The sequence below is a fragment of the Rutilus rutilus genome (assembly GCF_951802725.1).
Source record: "Rutilus rutilus genome assembly, chromosome: 7".
Classification (NCBI taxonomy): domain Eukaryota; kingdom Metazoa; phylum Chordata; class Actinopteri; order Cypriniformes; family Leuciscidae; genus Rutilus; species Rutilus rutilus.
Window position 1 is genome coordinate 22,910,859 of NC_140221.1, and position 20,515 is coordinate 22,931,373.

The window sequence follows — 20,515 nt, forward strand, 5'->3', positions numbered from 1 at the left end:
CAATGAGGAAAAAGCGGCTTGTTCTTGACCAGAGTATAAAATGGACCGTTTGTCCATAAAGAGCCAATGCCGTCGAATGGGCGCGGTTTGCTGTCAGAGCAGGTTTGTTTTCCAACCAAAGGAAATCCGCGCTTGCTTGTGCAAAGAGAGAGGGAGGAAAGTTGTGTTCGCACTCTCCCGGATTTCCACCTGACTGCTCGGGAAGCGGGATACTGTGGCACAATGTTGAGTTTGGGGAGCGGAGGAGCGAAGTCTTCTAAACCGTCGTTTGTGTCTTATGTTACACCCGAGGTAAGCGAAAGCTTTCAAGTAACGTAGTAATACTCTTAGGCTACGATGTTTTCTAAAGAAGCCGGAGACACTGGTTTGGGCTAAAACGAGTTGAAACAGCGGACAGTCGTGCACTGGGCGGGGGTTAGTGTGCCATGCTGAAGTTGACAATGTTGACTTGTTCTAGTAGTTTAGACTAACAGGGAAATCTCATTTTTGCGAACGTTTCGTTCACATGGGAAAATACATTGAACGAACAACACCACATTTTCATTCAGTTAAGTTTCTAAGTTGACTGCCTTCGCACTGACGACTAAAATTGAGTTCTATATGGACTTTTTAAAAAGTTTACCAAAAAAAGTCCTCAACTTTACGTTCCAGTCTACTTGGAGATAGTAATCCATGTTATTGAACGATTTTATGTTTATTGACACGACTCACGAGTGTCTTCACTTGCCTCTGACATGTGATTGTGTTTGAAGTCCTTTCTTGATTATGTTTTCAGAAAGTTGCAGTGCGTTGATGAGAGAGAGAGAAAGCAGGACGTCCTTTTATAACCGATGTCATGGGTTGTGTCTTGAGGGACAATAGAGTTCTTGTTGTTCATTAATGAAAGCATGATGGTACGAATTGTTGTACTGCATATTTTAACAATAGAAAGGTAAAACCCTTATTTTATCAATGTTTTTCATCCATTGTATTAGAGAGATTAGTACATGAAAACATTACAATACTATAAAATAATTCAGTATTAAAGGTGTAGTAGACTAGGATAGTTCACTCAAAAATAAAAACTGTCATTATTTACTCATGTTGTTCGGACCCTGTATGACTTTCTCTTTTCTTTGGAGCACAACATGAGAAGATTTTGTGTAGCTCAAACTGTACAGTGTGGTGCTAGCAACGCCAAGGTCATGGGTTCAAATCCAAGGGAATACCTGAACTGATTAAATGTGTACCTTGAATGCAATGGAAGTCACTTTGGATAAAAAGCATCTGCCATATGTAAATGTTGTCGCTTTAGGCAGAATGACAGTTTAAGACACTGTTAAATTTCATTGTATTTTTTTGCATAGTATAATAAAACCTTTAGCTGTAGTTTGCCTTTTTTCCAAATAATTTAGTCAGATAAATACCTTGACCCAGTTTAGAGTTTTGTTCTTCCCTGATATTTAAAATATTTTCCTCATATTTTGATTGATTAATTGAACTTGTAGGGTCATTAAAAACAAATATCCCCTCCAGACTTCACTTTTGGCCACTACTGTATGTTTGGTGTGGTTAGTGGCACAATAGTGCTATTTTCTGCTCACTGTGGACTGATTGAGCCCAGGTCATCACTGGTGCACTGCTGCATTTGTCCAGGTGCCAAAAAATGTCATTAATACTTTGATTTCTGCAGTTAGAGCATTGAATTGTATAATGGGAGAAGTTATTACTAGGTCAGTTACAAAATGAATACCTTGACTATCACGCTTGTATCGTTTTATCAACTTCCTCTCATCATATAACTCCAATACATTATATCTTTTTCGTAAAGTGTGTGGTCTCCTCCTCTCTGCTGCCATCTTGTTACTCCTAAAAAGGTTAGGATACCTCTCCAGCACTCTTAAATAATTTAGAAGCTGCTCTTAACACAGGAACATTTATTAATCACATTTATTCTTAAGTTTAGGAATAAGACTAATATTTGCACCATTCTTAGAATTTTGATACGCTTACATTTTTTTCTCTGAGCGGCTTTATATATATGGCCCCTGGTCTTATGTGAAGAGTTCAACTAATTCTCTTTCTGAAGATCAGAAATTGGGGCTTGGTCAGATCTCACAGCGTTCTCCCCCATTTTGTTTGCTGGATACTGGCTGGATATTAATGAAGACCCACTGTATTCCATTTTTGTCGTGCAACATTTACATAAATGGCAAGACCATGTGCATTTACGGCAAATTTTAGGAGAATATTTTCACCCTGAGGAAGTCATTAGGAAAAGGAGTGTCCCAGATGCTTGGGACTGTTTGTGAAGTTTTACCCATTGAGGTTTTCAGCTGGCTTCGTGGTAGCAGGATGTTTGATGGCTTCCTTTCCTTTATTTATCCTTTTTATTTCGACTGAACTTGTACAATTTATTTTTCACACACTGGCATTAGTTTTTTGATTTTGCAGTTATCTGCAGCCACTTTTATATCTTCTAACCAATAACAAAGGATTTGACCTCATTTAAATTTTAAAGTTGCAAAGCATGCCTTGCGGATATCACAGGGCTGCTGCTAAAATTCATGGTGCCAGAGATAAAATTATTATGGCTTGACAGTCTTAGTGTACTGACGTTGCTGTACAGTGCAGATGCTGTTCAATTTTGACTCAGTTCTCATTATATTATATTATATTATATTACTCATATATTACATTAAAGTCATTATGTTAAAGGTAAAATTGACTCTCCCTCATGTCATTCCAAACCTGCATGATTTTTTTCTTCTGTGGAACATAAAAGAAGATATTTTTTAGAAATGTCACTGTGTTTATTTATTTATTTATTTTGTCCATGCAGTGGAAGTCAGTGGTCACCAAAACTGTTTGGTTACCAACATTCTTCAAAATATCTTCTTTTGTGTTTTAAATATAATAAAAGAGGCCATACAGGTTTGAAACAATGTGAGGGCATGCAAATGATGAGATAATGTATTTATTTATATTTTTTGGGTAAACTATCCCTTTAATGTAATGTATGACAGTGAAGGTTTCTCATTCTTATAATACTCTTATATTCTTATACTGTACTATGCATGCAGCAGTTTTAGTTTTTGCTACAGAGCAGATGTCCTGTAGTTTTATTCACTTACTTAGAGTCTGGCACTGTTTGAAATGTGACCTGGTGTGTTTGGCATTATATTGCAATATGGTAACTGTGAAAATGTCATTTAGTAAGATATTTTATTAGATAATCAAGTTTACAGTTATATTATAATTGTATTGCTCCTGTTTTCTCTAGGAAATAAAATTGGAGAAAGACCTGCCAAAGAAGGAGAAGCATCCTGATTTGCTACCAGGTAAAACATTAAATCCCTCACACAATGTTCTGCTATCTCAGGTTTTTCTTTGTATTATTGTCAGTTAATCTAAAATAGATTTTTGTGTCAGTGGTACGCTGGGTGTAATTTTCAATTCAGATTTATAATTGCTCTTTAATCCAGACTGTAACTTCCAGAGATCTCATTTAGTGTAAATTTTGCAGATACAGCATTTCTTCAAAGCTCTGCACACCACAAAACAAGACTGTAATTGGCATTGTGTTTATGTCTGACATTGTATTATTGCCTAAAGCCTTGTTCGTTCACACTGTCTGTCCAAATCCGATTATTTGTGTATACGACTAAAATCAGATCTAAATGATTGACTGTCCACACTGTGTATCGTAACTGTTCAGATCTGATTTGTGTGTCCCATGGCTCTCTTTCATTTTCTGGAATATCTGCGTTGATTTCCATCGCAATGATGTTGCTTTGGAGGGACTATGCCAAAAAACAACATGGAGGGGTTTGCAATGTTGTGTTTTAGAATATGACGTGTAGCTGCAGCGCTGGACTACTGGTCCTGTGTTCATAAATGGAGTGGCTGTGGAGAGAGTCCCCTGTTTTAAATTCTTGGGGCTGAACATTACAGAGGATTTTTCTTGGACTACACACACCTCCACTGTCATTGGAAAAGCACAACAACGTCTTTATTTTCTGAGGAGATTGCCTCAGAAACTTCTTCTGAACTTTTATCGATGTGCAGTGGAGAGTGTACATATTGCATCACATCTTGGCACGGTAGTTGTAGAAGAGAGGAACAGAGGGCTCTGCAACGAACCATTTGTTGAGGACATTTATTTGTCCAGTTGTCAGAGCAGAACTTCAAAAAATTTCAGAGATCCCACTCACCCTGCATAGGCACACTACCTCCCTCCGGGTAGGAGATACAGGACAATTTATTCTCGTACCGCAAGACTGAAAATTAGCTTTTTTTGCTAGAGCTGTTTAACTATTGAACACTTCCTAAATGGCTTCCATCTATAAATTATATTTGTAATTGCACTACGCACTTTAAACAGTCTGTTGTTGTTGTTGTTGTTTTGTGTTTTTTACCGTACTAATTGTTTTATCTGATTTTTTAAACGTTTTATCTATATTGACATTTTTATATGTCTTTTTTTTATGTTGTTGTTTTATGTAAATGTCTGAGAACGTGGGATACAAAAAACTATTTCATTGTTTTGCACAGCAGTACAATGACAATAAAGTCTTAAATAACCTCTTTAACTTAACTAATGAAACAGAGGCCAGCATGAGCTTCTATTTTTCCGTTTCTTCTGCACAGTGAAAGAAGTGAAGACACCACATCACTGGATATGCATAAAAATTGGATTTGGACTGACAGTCTGAACAGGGCTTATGTGACATGACTTTGCTGATCTGTTGCATCTTAGGTGAAGTGGTGTTCTGTAGCGCCAACCCCATTCTCAAATACACTCAAGATGATCTCTCCCAGCGTGGCGTCTTTGGCACGTTGTTCTGCACCAATTTTCGTGTTACGTTCTTAAGTGATGAGCTGACACAGGAAGAGAAGGTAAAGTACGACTTTAAAAGCATGAAGGCCCACCCCTAAACCTAACCCTCAGTGGGGTATAAACAAATCATATGAAAATATAGGAATGAGATCATGCGAATTCACCACAACGTAAAATAGTTACGAATTGAAGTGAGAGTTTTCCTGTTCATAGTACAAAAATATTAATCAACATATATATATTCGGAAAAAAGCGGTCTAATGTAATGCTGATTCACATCTACTGAGTGAATAGCAGAATGCAATCACCTAATAAACAATGTGTCATTTCTAATTCAGGCTTACCGAACAAAGAGCCACAGTGCTTAAAAAAATATCATGTACTTCCTGTATGTAGACTGCAGCATTCTTGTACATAGTGTGGTTGGAAGAAAAGATAACAAGTGATCTAGATAATGGTAATCTTAATGATAAGGATGCTATTTATTAGAGGTGTTTATCAATTAAACATTTTTATGAAAAATCTATGCAGATGAGGTTAAGTGAGGAGTTGCAGACAGGTCAGAAGGTATGACTAAATGTGTTAATAAAAGTTGTTATTGTTTATTATATTATATTATTGTTGTTATTTATAATTGTGCTAAATTAACTAATTAAACTGACTGCCATACTATACTATTCCAAAACAATTTCACATGCATCCGAAAGATTGGACCTAAATGGTAGATTATAGAGAGATTGGATAAATGACAGTGTACAGGAATATTCTGTTACTTCAAAAGCTTTATAGCCAAAATAAATGAAGCACTGCGGATCGGCTTATATTGTTGGCTCCTGTATGATAGGCCACTTATAAGTCAGGTTTAGATAAAAGCAGCAGCTAAACGAGTAAACAGAAAAAGTGTGAATCACACTTTGTTGAAACGCTGGCTGTCTTAAGAGCATGCTCGGTGACCTTGCATGAGGAACTGTGCTGTGAGTGCTCTCACTTTAGCTGCCATTTCAGGAACTTGAGTGTCTGACTCACTGGCAGTGAAATTCTGGTGGGAAACCAGTGACTTACATCAGGCTCAAATGGTCAGGTATTCATGTAGTGCCAGGTATTTTTGTTTTCAGTTCGTTTTTTGACCAACATCGGTATATATGAGGACGTAACTAATCTAATCAGTAATCGCAAAAAGCTGCAAAACAATGCTGCTGAAAGCTATTGGCCAGATGTTAGTGTTGGTTGGTATCAAGAGGTTTCATTGGCTACTTTCAGATTTCTATTTGGAGGTGGCTAAGCAGGAAGTGATTTCCCAAATAAAATATTGTGTGAAAGTTTGATGCAGCCCACTGAACAAGGCAACAGCATCTGCCTTTCCTGTTAGTTATTGTGTGCTGTATAAAAATGCACCTTTCACAGCTGACTGAGCATTTGTTAATCACTGTCTTTCGCAAGCATTATATACTTTGGTATTGTCTGCATTGTGAAAGTTTAATAAGAGGCTGTTGTGTCACTCACCTTTGTTCCAGTCCAAGACCTTTAAAAACAAACTCTATGGAGAAAATGACATTCCATTAATGTGTGTGGATCACATCTATGGAGGTAATAATCGTTTTTACTTTTTATCATTAATGATTATAGAGCTATTCATGTTTTAAAAGGGACTTTTTTTTTTATTTGAATGTTTGAGTACTGAAAAACGTTTCATTTCTTATAAAGTGTATGATGAAAAAAGGAAACTGATAACAGGAAGTCTTGTGAAGAACAAATACCCATCCAAAATAATAATTCACTGTAAAGATCTACGCGTCTTTCAGTTCTGCCTAACATACACCAAGGAGGAAGATACCAAAAAGGTAATTTGTTTAACATGAGGACTGAAATGTATATGTTTTAAAGTGTTACACATTTCCTTGTGCAATTTTTTATTATTATTATTATTATTATTATTTTATTTTATTTTTTTTTTTTTTTTTTTTTTCCAGATCTTTCAGGGTATTGCTCACCATTGTTTGGAGGAGAAATCTCTAAAGTGCATCTTTGCTTTTTCCTATGCTGGGACACCAAGCCCAGGTACAGATTTTAGCTCATATTAGAGGCTTTCATTTTGTTACTATTGTTACTTTCCATAGTTTCACTTGTTGGTTAAATACAGCTGTTGTCTGAGTATCAATTATCTGATAGCACATGTAACCACTAATGCAACATTAAGGAAAACCACCATGAGAAGTTCATGAAGTCACACTAATGCAGAACATGAACTTTGCACACATCTGAAATGCAGACATGCACCCAGCACTGGACTTCTAGCACCAGCTGCTAAATTCTGATCATAGTCTATGCAACTGGAATTCAACAGATGGTTGCAAGAACAACAGTCAGTTTCTCTTTATAGACATTATATATTCCAGATCATCTTTCTGGATTTTAGTGGCTCAACAAGGATTTATATGTATCAGGAAAAATATATATTTTTCATTAAATTACAAGAATGACCTGGTATTTAATTTGCAGTAATTTGAGAAGAAAAACAAGGCATTATTAATTTGTAACTGATGCTTTTTAAAGTCTTCATTGTCAAATAAAATAGCAAAGTTAATGACAAACTTTGTTGAAAAACATGTATGTGATCAGGGCTTGACATTAACTTTTGTGCCCGCCAGCCTTTTTCCAAAGTTACTAGCCACTCAGCATTTTCACTGGCCACAATTTTGACATCGATACCATGAGGAAAAACTGCCATATATATATATATTTTTAACGCTATCTCATAATTTGGCAACATGTATGTTTGGGTATGGGTGCTGTCACATTAAGACCTGACGATGGATCCATTATACTGTTACAAATGCGTTTTCTTTCTCAACAACTGACTGCGTTTGCGTGAATACTTGCCAAGACCGGCATTTTGACATTATTTTGTGTGTATTTTGACTGTTGAAGCGCAGTTGGCAGTGAAAAATAACTCCATACAGTCCTGAGAGGCGGCTTTATGCATGCACACTTTGGGTGTGAGCACAAAATCTGCCTGAATAAGTAAAATTATGCGCAATCCCACACTGTAATTCAAGCCCTGTAACACCAACAATATCCATCCGGAGCAAATGAAACGAGTGAGTGAGGGGAGGCGGGTTTGTGTGTCAACTCGCTGTCGGAGAGATGTGAGAGCTAGAAAGCACAGTTGGTATCGTGTATCTAATCTGCGGAAAATGAGTATTGGATGCGTTTCAGATATTTCAGTATCTATTTATCGAAACATGTATATTTTTGACAACACTACATTGCACTTAGTTTATTATTTCAGATGGCTTTTCAAAAGACTTCAATTAAAAATGTATTATATATGAAATTCAACCCACCAAAGTGGCTAGTAGGAGTGACTGCGTTACACGCCACTGCTGAAATACACCCGCATTTGGCGGGTTGCCGGGTGTTAATGTCAAGCCCTGTATGTGATCAACAACTCTAAGATTGGTGACAACACTGCACTGGTCGGGTAGAGAGAGTGAGAATTCCAACAACTGATTCGAAACTCTCTCACACTTGCCCCCTCGACTATCAGACTAGTTTTAGAATGAAGGATCATTTTATTTAGTTTTTAAATAGCTTAACTCTCATTAGTCAACTTTGGAACAACACAAGATGCTTTTTGTATTTGCAGAAATGCAAAGGAAACGGGAGACAATTATGTTTGAGTCACCAGAGGACTGGACACAGGAAATGAAACGGACCAAAGCGAAATGCAGATTGGTGACAGAAAATGAGAACTTTGAGCTCTCTCAAAGGTACTTAATGTTGTTGTTGATGGCTATAAAGTGTCTGATAAAGTCTTACTACTGTTTTTATTACATGGTGCATTTTCCATAACAAGTCTCTAATCTATCATAGTCTTTATGTGCTACTGACCTAGCTTTTTGTTTGATCAATCCTACAGTGTTTATATTTGGGTAGTTCAAAACTACTGTAAATAGTTTTAGGTGATGTAACTTATTTAGTCCGTTTTTAGAAGTTAAATAGTCCTGCAGTGAATAAATGTGAATTTTCACAAGAAATCCAATGTATTCTCTCAATTAATATAGGATAAAATGCATGCATCTATATTAATTATAAAATAATTAGCTAAATTGTTTTCAGTGATCTATAGCATGTCACACGTTGAAAATGTTAAAGTGAAATAAATGTATCTAACAAAAACACTGCTCTGACATTGTCTTTAGGTTACCGAAGTACTTTGTCATCCCATTAGCACTTGAGGATTTATTCATCTATCAAGGGAAGGGATTGCCAGTGAGTTTTATCTTAAGAGAATATAAACATTTAAATAATTTTAGGAATGTTATTATAATTGTAATGTTGGCATTTGTATACAAGTTGTCATTTGTATTGTTGAATGCAATTGAGGTCAGTTCCCTGTTATTTTCCTCTTTAGATCTGGTGTTGGTCTCATCACAGTGGTTGTGCTCTCTTCAAAGCATCTTTCCCACCTTTGACACAGGAAGAAGTGGATTTCCAAAAGCACTTGGACACGTAATGGATTACAGTTTTTGACTCATATTTATCCTCTGGAATCAATCAAACTGCTGTGATATGGTTATTTGTGCCCTAAGTTTCTGTGTGTTTAGGTGCTGACACTCTTTATCAAAGAACAACATGCATGTTATCTAGTAGTGCTCTAGACACCATCAGCATGAACCAATATAACCTTTTTGTGTTTTGGTGATGTAACATGGTGTCCATAGGAAAAAAAATAGTCATGTAACATGGTGTTCACAGCAAAAAAAAAGAAAAAAAAAAGTATTGTCTTATTTTCACTGTTACTGGTACCTTCACATTGACAAATTCTGCCCCCCCCCCCCCCCCCCCTTCTTTTGCAGAATGATAAATGCAGTCGCACATAATTACCTCTACTCTGTAAAAACAGAGGACCTCTCAGAATCCCTTCCTACGATCCTAGATATCCAGCAGTCATATAACAAGTTCAAACAATTCTTTCTTATTGGTGAGTCACAGAATACACCGAATCTCTTTTATAAGGAAATGTGAACAAATCCTCAAATATAAAATGAAAGGATGGGTATTTTGTTTGCAGTCACTTTATAATGACTCAATTAAATTTTTTGTCTCTTAGATAATTCAACCGATTTTTGGTTGTCAGATGTGAAATGGTTCTCTTCCCTTGAAAGCTCAGGATGGCTAGACATTATTAGGTCAGCTAACATTGATAAAATATTAGATTGTGTGATTTACTAGTATTAGTCTATGAAACTATTAACAAACTGTATTTAATGTCCTCAACAGGCAATGTCTCCACAAAGCAGTAGAGGTGGTTGAATGTATTGATAAAGACAACACAAATGTCCTTGTAACAGGTAAGTCAACCATGTTTAAACTATATTGACTTGTATTGTGATTTCAATACATTGTTGTGATTGTTTGAACAATCTGACATGTTGGCCAATAGTGTGAGTTTGGGATTGGACCACCTGTTTTTTTGGAGGTGGTTAAAGTGTCTGAGAGAACTACAGTACCTCACCTTTAAAAAATAAAGTACTTTTAAACCTCGATGGATTGATCTTTGTGACTTTGAGATTGTATCCCCTGATGTTTTTTATTGTTATTGATTGATTGCAGAGGAAGAGGGAACAGATCTGTGCTGTGTGATCTCCAGTCTGGCTCAGATAATGCTGGACCCTTATTACAGAACACTGATGGGTTTCCAGAGTCTGGTGCAGAAGGAGTGGGTGGCTGGTTGCCATGCCTTCCTGGATCGATGTAATCACCTCCATCAGAAAGACAAGGAGGTAATTATTGCATGCTCGTTCTTGCCTGTTGTTTCTTCAGAGGTTTAGTGGAAAGTTACTGTTCTATATTTTCCTATTTGTATTATTCTTAACCTCTGAAGGCTTTTTTTCCTGCAAACATGTCTTTTATGAGGTTGTAAAATCATGTCATGTCTAATGACTCGTGTATGAAGATTACTGAACAAATCCTCAAATATTAGCATTTCACATTTGCCCGTTCAACCGATCTCCTGCACTAGTATCATGTTTTTTGTTCCATCCTGCAGACGTTTTTTCTTGTCATATAAAAAAACTAAAATCAGTGTCCTTTTATTTACCTGTTTGCTAAGTAACCATGTGATATACATAAATACAGTCAACCGGTCACTATTCATAGTTTTTAGTCACGCTACTCGTGAATAGACCTGGAGAGCAAAACAGATAAACTGCAGCACAGGCCTGTCAATTTTCCATCTGTTTCAAGCCACGAATATTTAGATCACCTCTCAAAAAAACAAAACAAGATGGTTAAGCGTTCCCTTTCGAGAGCGGTAACTCTACATTGCGTAGCTACGCTGCGGGAACTGCTCCCTTCTCCACTTTTGTCTCCATAAATCTTATGGGCTAACGCCAGCTTGGAACAGCTGGCCAATTGTCGCGCGGGCAGTATAAAATGCATGGGCACGACAATTGCGTCAGAATCTCTTTCTTCACGCTGTCATCGTTGAAGTTGCACCTGAGGACTAGTTACCTTTTCTTCCTCGCATCCAATGGCTAACCTTTGCAGGATTTGTGTGGGCCCCATCAACCCGCCCCAGACCTAAGAGTACTGCGCCGCCTGCCTGGGCCTGGCCCTCGCCGAGGAGGCCTTCTTGTACTCCACGTGCGTGCACTGCGCCGACCTACAGGTGCGCACTCGAGAGGGTTTTTGCTATTACGGGGTCGAGGCTCACTGCCGCCAGCGAGCCTGGGGCCATAGTCCTCTACTGTCGCCAAGCCAAGCCCACGGAAGCCCACGGCTCTGTGCGCATGCTCCCCGTCGAGGAGACCGTCGCCATGCATCTGTGCCCGTCCGTTCGTCTCTGGGCGCGGATCTCAGCTTGCAGTCTAAGCCGTGCAAGTTCACGGCTCATCTGACTGAAAAAAGAAAGGCTCCAATCACTCCCTCCGGCCTCCTTGGTGACGCCGTGAAGTCAGTTACTGAGCATTTCTCTGAGGCGCAGAAGCTCGAAGGCTATGAGTCACAAATATTGCCCCGCTGCTCGTTCCAGCCCTCGTCGAGGCCTCTCTCTTTGTCTGCAACTCGTCCCGCCCAAGATCGGCTGAGCAGCCTGCTGCGGCTCCGCCCTGAGCCGGATCTTCGCCGTAGGCAGTGGGCGGGACCGGGAATGTACTATCGTAACCTCGGTTCCCTGAGAGGTGGAAACGAGACATTGCGTTAGCTGTTCGATCACCTGTGCAGCGTTCAGTCATGATTCTGACGCAAATTAATTGTCGCGCCCATGCATTTTATACTGCCCGCGAGTCTGTCAGTATTTGCATACTTTGCGACAATTGGCCAGCTGTTCCAAGCTGGCGTTAGCCCATAAGATTTCAACAAAAGTGGAGAAGGGAGGAGTTCCCGCAGCGTAGCTACGCAATGTCTCGTTCCCGCCTCTCAGGGAACCAAGGTTACGATAGTAACCGGAGACGTTTTCTTTATAAAGGTTTACTATGGGAAAACTTTGCATTATGTTTATATTCTGGTTTGACCTACTTGCCTGACATAGCCATAATCATCATAATATCACTGTCTTACTACATTAGTACTTAGTACAAACCTGCTAAAAATAACTAGTGGGCAATGGAGGAAAGCCCTGTTTTGCCCTCCAGATGGGTGTTCCTATCCACCTTATTTTTTTTACGTTAGAGTAGGCACAGCCATGTGTTGATTGTATCTGGCTTCTGGTGTCATTCGCTTCCAGTTATTTTAACTGGACAAAAACAGCCCATTATACTGCTTTATATTGCACACTTTTATATATTATTTAAATTTTATTATCATAATCATAAACGCATCAGTTTATAGCGCAAATAGTTTTACAGTTTACAGCACTTTGTAATTCTATTAGTAGTTATTTGCCTATGGTCTCTAATGAATTGGAAGTCTCGCACATTCAAGAAAATTGTACACTTCCGTGTTGCAAAATAAGGTGGATAAGGATGTCCCTTAACATGAAAAATATTAATTGCAAAATAAATCCCTTCAGAATGAGACCATCTTGGTCTCCCTACTAGGATTTATTTAGCGATCAACAATCGTTCATTTAATGATGAATGATTGATGATCTGTTCTCATCCTCGTTGTCTTTTTAATTAGATTCTTGTTTCTCAATGCACAGTGTCATTCTCCAGTCTTCCTCCTGTTCCTGGAGTGTGTGTGGCAGCTTGTTCACCAGCACAGCCCGGCTTTCCAGTTCTCAGAGACTTACCTGACTGTGCTGTCCGACAGTGTTCATGTGCCAGTCTTCAGCACCTTTCTGTTCAACTCTGCCCACCACAGAGAAAGTGTTATGAAGGTAGAACTTATGTATTTTGTTTTTAAAATATTTTATTTTGATGTTGTGATTGCAGCTTAGAGTCAGTTTGCTACACTATTTTGCATTTTGAGTACCGCATTCACCATTGCCTGATGAACAGTATTAGAGGCCTCTATAGAAGTACAGTGGCTCAAAAGAAAACAGTCAGCCCTCTGTAACGCTGTCGTTAGTCTACGTGTTCTTAAGTTAGTGACCGTTGCCTCCCTGATGCAGTCGGCACGCCTCCTGCTGACTGCCTGTGCTTGATTTGTCTTGGCAGGCCGAGTCACCACTTGCACAAAGCGGCACATTGAACTGCCCTACAGTGTGGGACTGGTCGGTGCAGTTTGACAGCAAGGCCCAGAATTTCTTCTTTAACCCACTGTATTCAGAGAAGGTGAAACATGAGAAGGCTGTACGCAAACCTCACAAGGCCAAGGTGAGAGAATGAAATGCTATACTATCTCTTACCCGTTTTAGGGCCTGTTTACACCTGGTCACTTCCTGTGTTTTTGCTGATTGAAATCTGATTCTTTAAAACGGTTCCATTTACACTTAGCCACATCAATTTGTCTCCGCAAAACCAATATAAATCCGATCTACAATTCCCGGGCTATATGCAAATTTAACGGAAATCACGTCAACGAAAGTAACAGATATGAGCTGCATTTTATTTATCATCAGCTAATTTCAAGATCAAAGACCACAATAGGAGAGAGAGCACCGTCAGGACTGGTAAGATAATTTCGAGGGCTTGGAGCCAGAGGGGCGTAAGTGGCATTTTGGTCGAATATGAGTTATTGATATCAAAATAAAGGTCTCGATGAGCTCTATCCAATGGTGCCAAAAAGACCTATCTGAGATCAAACTGTATTGAATAAAGCAACAAAACAAAGACCTAACACAAAAGTGTGAGTAATGTTTGGAGCCAGAAAGGGCGCAAGTCCACAACGCCCTTCTGGCTCTGAAAAATACATGTAGGTGAGGGTGTTCCTCACACATACGCAGAGTTCTACAATGCTCTGACAGTGGACAGTGAGTAGAACTAAAACTAGTGAACAAAAGCAAATAAGACGTGACATGATTCTTTGGATGTGGTCAATGAATAGACGCACAGAGTAATTGAAATGGTTGAACAAAAAAGAAAAGTGAAATGAGTCAAAAGAACACGAGAGAACTGTCACTTGTATAGAGTATTTGAAAAAAAAAAGAATGAATGTAATGAAATAAATTGAACAACTCATTAATTGCCAATCAGAAGTGTGTTTAGCAAGTTCAGTGACTTTTATTACAGTCTGTACTGTTCAGCAGATGCCCAGAATGGAAAAGTGAAATGAAAAATGAATGAATGAATGAATGAATTAATTAATTAATTAATGAGTGTTATTCAAGTGTTAATTATTTAAGCAATTCCCCTTTTGACCAATTATTTTCTGCATTGTTCAGCAGATACGCCCAATATGTCCATAGAAGACTTGGAAATGTTTGGTGCCAAAAATTCGTATCTGACGTGTTTTCCATATATTTTTTTTTTATTTTAAAATGTTTTAGAACATGTTCATTGTGTTAATATGCCATAAGTTTATTACTTAAATACTCATTCATGTAAGTGTGCCTGTGGTTACAATGTTTGTGGTTTAAAGGGATAGTTCACTTTGAAATTAATTTTTGATATGTTTTAGCTTACCTCAAGGGCATCCGAGATGTAGGTGTCTTTGTTTCCGCAGTAGTTTCAATTTTGATATTTTTAGGTCAAACCGTTCTTGTCTGTCAGTCATATAATGCAGGTCGATGGTCATTGTCTCAAAACACAGGCACAGAGTCCAAATTAAAACAATTCCCCATCGTCCAAATGAAACAATTCCCCATCATAAGTACACATTGATGGCCTAAGACACGAAACGAGCGGTTTGTGTGAGAAAACGAACAGTATTTATATCGTTGTTATCTCTTGAAAACAGCACACGTCCAAATGATCTGACGGCGCGGGCGGGTATAGATATATACATAGATGTCGCCTTGGCTACGGTTTCGTTCCAATGAACTGCAGTAGCGAAGGCGACATCTAGTGTATATATCTATACCCGCCCGCGGGCGGGTATAGATGTATACACTAGATGTCGCCTTCCGCTTGGCTACGGTTTCGTTCCAATGAACTGCAGTAGCCAAGGCGACATCTATGTATATATCTATACCCGCCCGCGGCGTCAGATCATTTGGACGTGTGCTGTTTTCAAGAGATAACAACGATATAAATACTGTTCGTTTTCTCACACAAACCGCTCGTTTCGTGTCTTAGGCCATCAATGTGTACTTATGATGGGGAATTGTTTTAATTTGGACTCTGTGCTTGTGTTTTGAGACAATGACCATCGACCTGCATTATATGACTGACAGACAAGAACGGTTTGACCTAAAAATATCAAAATTGAAACTACTGCGGAAACAAAGACACCTACATCTTGGATGCCCTTGAGGTAAGCTAAAACATATCAAAAATTAATTTCAAAGTGAACTATCGCTTTAAGGTTAATAATACAGGTGATTGAAGTGTGGTTAAAATTTTGTTTTGTCTCTCCTGTAAAGTTTGTCAAAAGCCACTTACGCCCCTCTGGCTCCAAGCCCTCGATTTAGTCTCACTACTTTTAATGAAGATGATTGTGTGTTGAACGTCTGCGACTTGCTTTCAGTTTCATTTGCAGCAGTTTGCACGTCGGCTTGCTGAAGAGATACTGAAGCGATGCGTGTTGCAGTAGCGCTGTCATATCTGGCTAGAACATGTCATATAGCCTACAACACGCGCTCACACGTTTATTTTTTACTGTTAAAATGTACAAATGTGGTTTCAACAACCAGATGCATTTACACTTGTCCAGTTTCATCTAGATTGCATCTCTAATCATCTGCTGAAGTGTAGAGAAAGAATTATCTGATAACCGAGGCACTCCTTAATTAAAAAGTCTTTATTACAAAAATGACATGTCCTAACTGGACAACTTTAAAATGCCCACGCGTAGCGGCATGGAGCCTTCTTCAGGGCATAGTGAAGCAGATAGAAAACTCTCATCTGCTGAAGTGGTTTGAGCGATCGGATTTAAATTGGTCTCAAAAGCGTTTCGGAGGACATTTACACCTGGTATTTTCACGATCGGATTGCCATCTGACCAGGTGTAAACAGGCCCTTACATAATTTAATAATGTAGGGAAAGATGCCCCGCCCCCAATTAAGAACAGTGTTAATTTACTGCTAAATTGTAATATTTAGAAATAAGTTCAACATGTACAGGATGATGATGCATCATCCAATATATTATTAAGAGAAATAACAGTTAATAACACTTAAAAAATGCATCTGATATCATCTATTCTATATTTAATACATTTTTAGAATTACTTGAATTATTGCATAATGATAGAGAAATCAAATAACAGAATCTCACTTAGTGACATCTGAATTGCACTGTTTAATCTGAATTATGTACAGACAAAATCTAAAATACTGAACATTAAAAAAAGTGATAGATAATAATAGCAAGAAACTATGAATTTAGATCAAGTGATGTCTGAGTTAGCCTACACCTTAAGATGAATAATACATTTACATATAAGCCATGGAGTTATTAATGAATTATAATTATTATTAGTCACCATTAAATCAAAATTGACAATTTGTATTGTTTATGGATTGTTGCTGTGTTTATTTATACAAATATTAAATTATAATTTATAAAAATTAATATCTTTATAAAAAATGTAAAAAAAGCATGTGAACACAAAACAATTTTTATTTAGTCCCGCCCTAGGTTTTTATTATTATTATTTCCATTTCACTCAGAAGAAAACGTTACTTTATGCTTTAAATAATAAAAACACCCAATTGTTCACTTTTTTATCTTTTGCTTCAAAATAAAAAAAACTATTTTTTACCATACAAATCTATATCAGATGGAATAAATCTCACAAATGCTGATTGAGGAAAGTGAAAGGTGAGGTGGGCATCTTACCCAATTTTGCCCTAATTTTGTGTCTTTGGCTTAATTTGTTTTTCTGACTTTGCTCTTCATATTGAATAATATCTAAGTTGAGTTCGTTCTGTGCATAAATTGTTTGCAGACTAATATTTAAATAGTTCTTTATTTTAAAATGTACAGCACCAAAGACAGTTATCCTTACCCAGCACAGCCTTCAAAACCCCACCCAAGAAAGGTTTCTTCAAGGAGGAGACCGACAGCCTTAAAAAGATGCTACGAGTGAAGCGTATCAGTCGCTGGATGGGCTCTCCTGACTCCCCTGTGGCCGCCACCCGTGAGTTCTACGAGTCCTGGCAACAGCGTCCTCTGGACTATCACGGCCTCCTGCTCCCCAGTCTGGATGGACCGGCTGTCCGCGTCTGGATGCAGCGCTACGTGCGCTGGATACCTGAGGTGCACATCCAGGGCGGAGGCTCCATCGCCGTCATGACCAAGTTTATGGAACTTCTAAGTCAGGTGCAGGATCTGAAGCGTGTGCTGGAGCAGAGAGACGCATCGCAAGCTGCTAACTTTGATCACCGTCCACACCTTCAGCACCGGCTGCTCTCGTTTGGCTCCTCAGGACGATTGTCATCTTCGTTCCCCTTCGCTTACAGCCGCAACCGATCTTTCAAGCCCATCATTCCTACAGGTCTTATGCAAAGCCTTATGGTAACTGACAACCTAGCTAGTCAGGAGGATGAGGCCAGTTAGGTTGTGAGTTTGATTTAACAGGGAATCTGTTTTCACCCATATGTTAAATATTTGTCCATATATTATTAAATTATAATTATAATATAAATCAGGATTATATTGGCCTCGTCAGATCCAGATTAAAATCCTGATGATGGTGCTTAAAGTGCCTTTGGCGCTAAAGTCCTTTTGGAAAGGAAAATAGGCTTTTGTCAAACCAATTGTGCCCTATTATACTGAAAACAAACTGGATTTAAGCTCTTTTATTTGAGTGTTTTTGTTGTTGTTGTTTTTGATGTTCTTAATGGAACGACACCTAGCATTTTCCTCTTGCTCGTCACAAAACAGGAACAGGATATAGTCCTGAACTTCCAGCCTTTCCAGTGCACAGTGTTACATACAATCTTTACCAAGTAACATACAGTATTCCATTCCAGTGATCTATGGATGAACGAATAATAGCAAATATAAGAGTTATAAATACATTTGACTTCTCTGACCTCTCACATATTATAACTTCTGATACATCCATGCACTCAGAGCTCAGTCTGTACATGCCGCCACAGGGGTTAAAAGTGGGCAGTGTTCACTCTAGCATGTTTTCAGCTATCTATGGCAGTGAGATGCGTCTAAAAAAGGTTAGGCAATGAAAATAGTGTGAAGCCATCTACAAGTATATTATTGTTACTGTTGCATTTAAAATCTATTGAAGATTAGACTATGCTTACTATGGACCAATTTGATTTCTTCTTCTTTTTTCAGATACCATGTCAACCTCTGGGGTATATAAATGTTTAATGTTTACATGGCTTTTGTTCTGTAAGAAAACAGGAAGTAGAGAACAATATATGAGATCAGCTGTCTCAGAGTTTCAGTGCTTTATTGTATGATGTACACTGTGTGACTCTTATCCGTCCGATGACCGGCTGACTCATTTTATTGAACCTTAGATGCTGTAATTGGTTGTATGGGACATTTTTAAAAGACACAAAGCTGAATATTAATATCATCACAATTAAATTGTAACTCTGTTTTTTCTTATGATGACAGATGCATCATGCAAATAGACATTACAACAGGATGTGAAAGTTTCAATCAGCACTTACACAGCAAGATTCAACTGACAAATTTAAGAGTAAATCCTCATAGTAGACTGCAAGCCTTTGCAAATATAACTATTAAGGCATAAGCTATTTTCATACTGTATCTGCATTTGTGCACATTCTTCTTATTTTCTTTTCACTGGTGCCTGCAGAACTACTGCCACAAATCAACTGTCTGTTGCCCTTCCCCTCCACCCCATAATAATTGTAATGTAATGAAATTGATGTAAGCATTGCACTGAGTTGTTATTTGTTGGCAAAGGTGTGGAGAAAGCAGATTCCTACAACCCTTTCACCCTTGTTTTGCACTACTGCTCCTTTGCCAGTAATTCACTGTTACTTGAACAGTCAGTCAGCTGTTAATCTGATTCTGTTCACTTCAGTTCAGCACTGCTCTTGTGTAGGACAAGTGATGCGAGCTGGATAAGAAACTTATTACTGTAATTGTTTTGTATTTTGCTGTAACCAACTTTAGAGTTCACATTATCAGAGTTTGGCTTATTTTGGACTATTTACTTCAAATTATAATTTTCATGTAAAAGTAGCATTAAATACTTTTATGTAAGCACATGGGAGTATGTAACTTGCTCTTTTTTGTCCACAGAATATGATTGAAATAAAAGATTAGATCAATGATTTGTGATCATGATCAGTTCTTGTAAAACGCAACTTTTAATGCAAATGGTTCTGACAAACGTTTTTTCGTTCGATTCTCTTGAAAGTGCACATTTATAAATATAGACAAACAAAATAGGCTGGAAAGAAATGTACCGTACAACTTGGAAAGTCACCTAAAAAAATGTTTATATAATTAAATACAAAATATTTAAATTATTATTAATGGTACCAGTTTAAGTCTGTCTCAAAACAGTGTGCTACCAGTGTTATTCCAGTGTCATTGAGATACTATTATAGTTTATATTTAATATTTATTAGTATTCGTTTTATATTTCCTGTTTTTGTTTCATTTAACAGTTTTTTTATTTATGTCTATATAGTTTTTTATTTTATTTTAGTTATTTTTACTACAAGTTAAAATGAATGAAAATGAGAAATGTTGCCTTGGCACCTAGCTGAATGTTTTCACGTTTATTATTGTACCCCCTCTATGGGTCTAATTGTGAAATTACAGCTAAAAAAATACAAAAAAAAAAAAAAATATATATATATTTTTTTTTTAAGACTATTTAAGACTAAAATCATTTTCCAAAAATAGTTTTCTACATCAGACCTTTTACCTTTTTTTAGGGTGCTGTCATTTTTAACTGACTTTGTCCTATAGGGTAAATTATTTTTGGCAAATTGTCTGAAACTTCACACACTTTCAAATGAATCTTTGCTATCTGAAAAGAAGTGAAAAGTTCTTAGTGTTTCAAAAAACATTAAAAAGCTTTATTAACATTCCATTTCAACTTGTGCTTCAATATTCATTTGAAACTCGCATGTATAAATGTAAAAAACTTGACTCAAATTCAGATGCAACTTCACTACCTGGAAAGTATGAAACCATGTCTTATAGTGTTTCAAAAAGCATTAAAGATTCTTTAACATTGTTTCTTTCTTGGGA

The 20,515-nt window shown here is 37.6% G+C and overlaps 1 protein-coding gene across 1 annotated transcript; it reads left to right on the forward strand.

The window, feature by feature from the left end:
* Positions 1-20: 20 nt before the first annotated feature.
* mtmr12 (myotubularin related protein 12) lies at positions 21-19,584 on the forward strand. Its single transcript, XM_084413909.1, has 16 exons — positions 21-291; positions 3,263-3,320; positions 4,739-4,878; positions 6,334-6,406; positions 6,524-6,660; positions 6,790-6,877; positions 8,466-8,589; positions 9,022-9,091; positions 9,234-9,331; positions 9,679-9,803; positions 9,933-10,011; positions 10,103-10,173; positions 10,436-10,605; positions 12,966-13,142; positions 13,423-13,581; positions 17,294-19,584. The coding sequence occupies exons 1-16, from the start codon at positions 67-69 to the stop codon at positions 17,864-17,866; spliced, it is 2,367 nt and encodes a 788-aa protein (XP_084270035.1). The 5' UTR covers positions 21-66; the 3' UTR covers positions 17,867-19,584.
* The last annotated feature ends 931 nt before the right edge of the window (positions 19,585-20,515 follow it).

Coding starts and splice junctions, on each gene's coding strand:
- mtmr12 (XM_084413909.1), top strand. CDS start 67: ATGCCGTCGAATGGGCGCGGTTTGCTGTCAGAGCAGGTTTGTTTTCCA. Junction 292..3,262: donor TGTCTTATGTTACACCCGAG/GTAAGCGAAAGC, acceptor TGTTTTCTCTAG/GAAATAAAATTGGAGAAAGA. Junction 9,804..9,932: donor CAAACAATTCTTTCTTATTG/GTGAGTCACAGA, acceptor TTTGTCTCTTAG/ATAATTCAACCGATTTTTGG.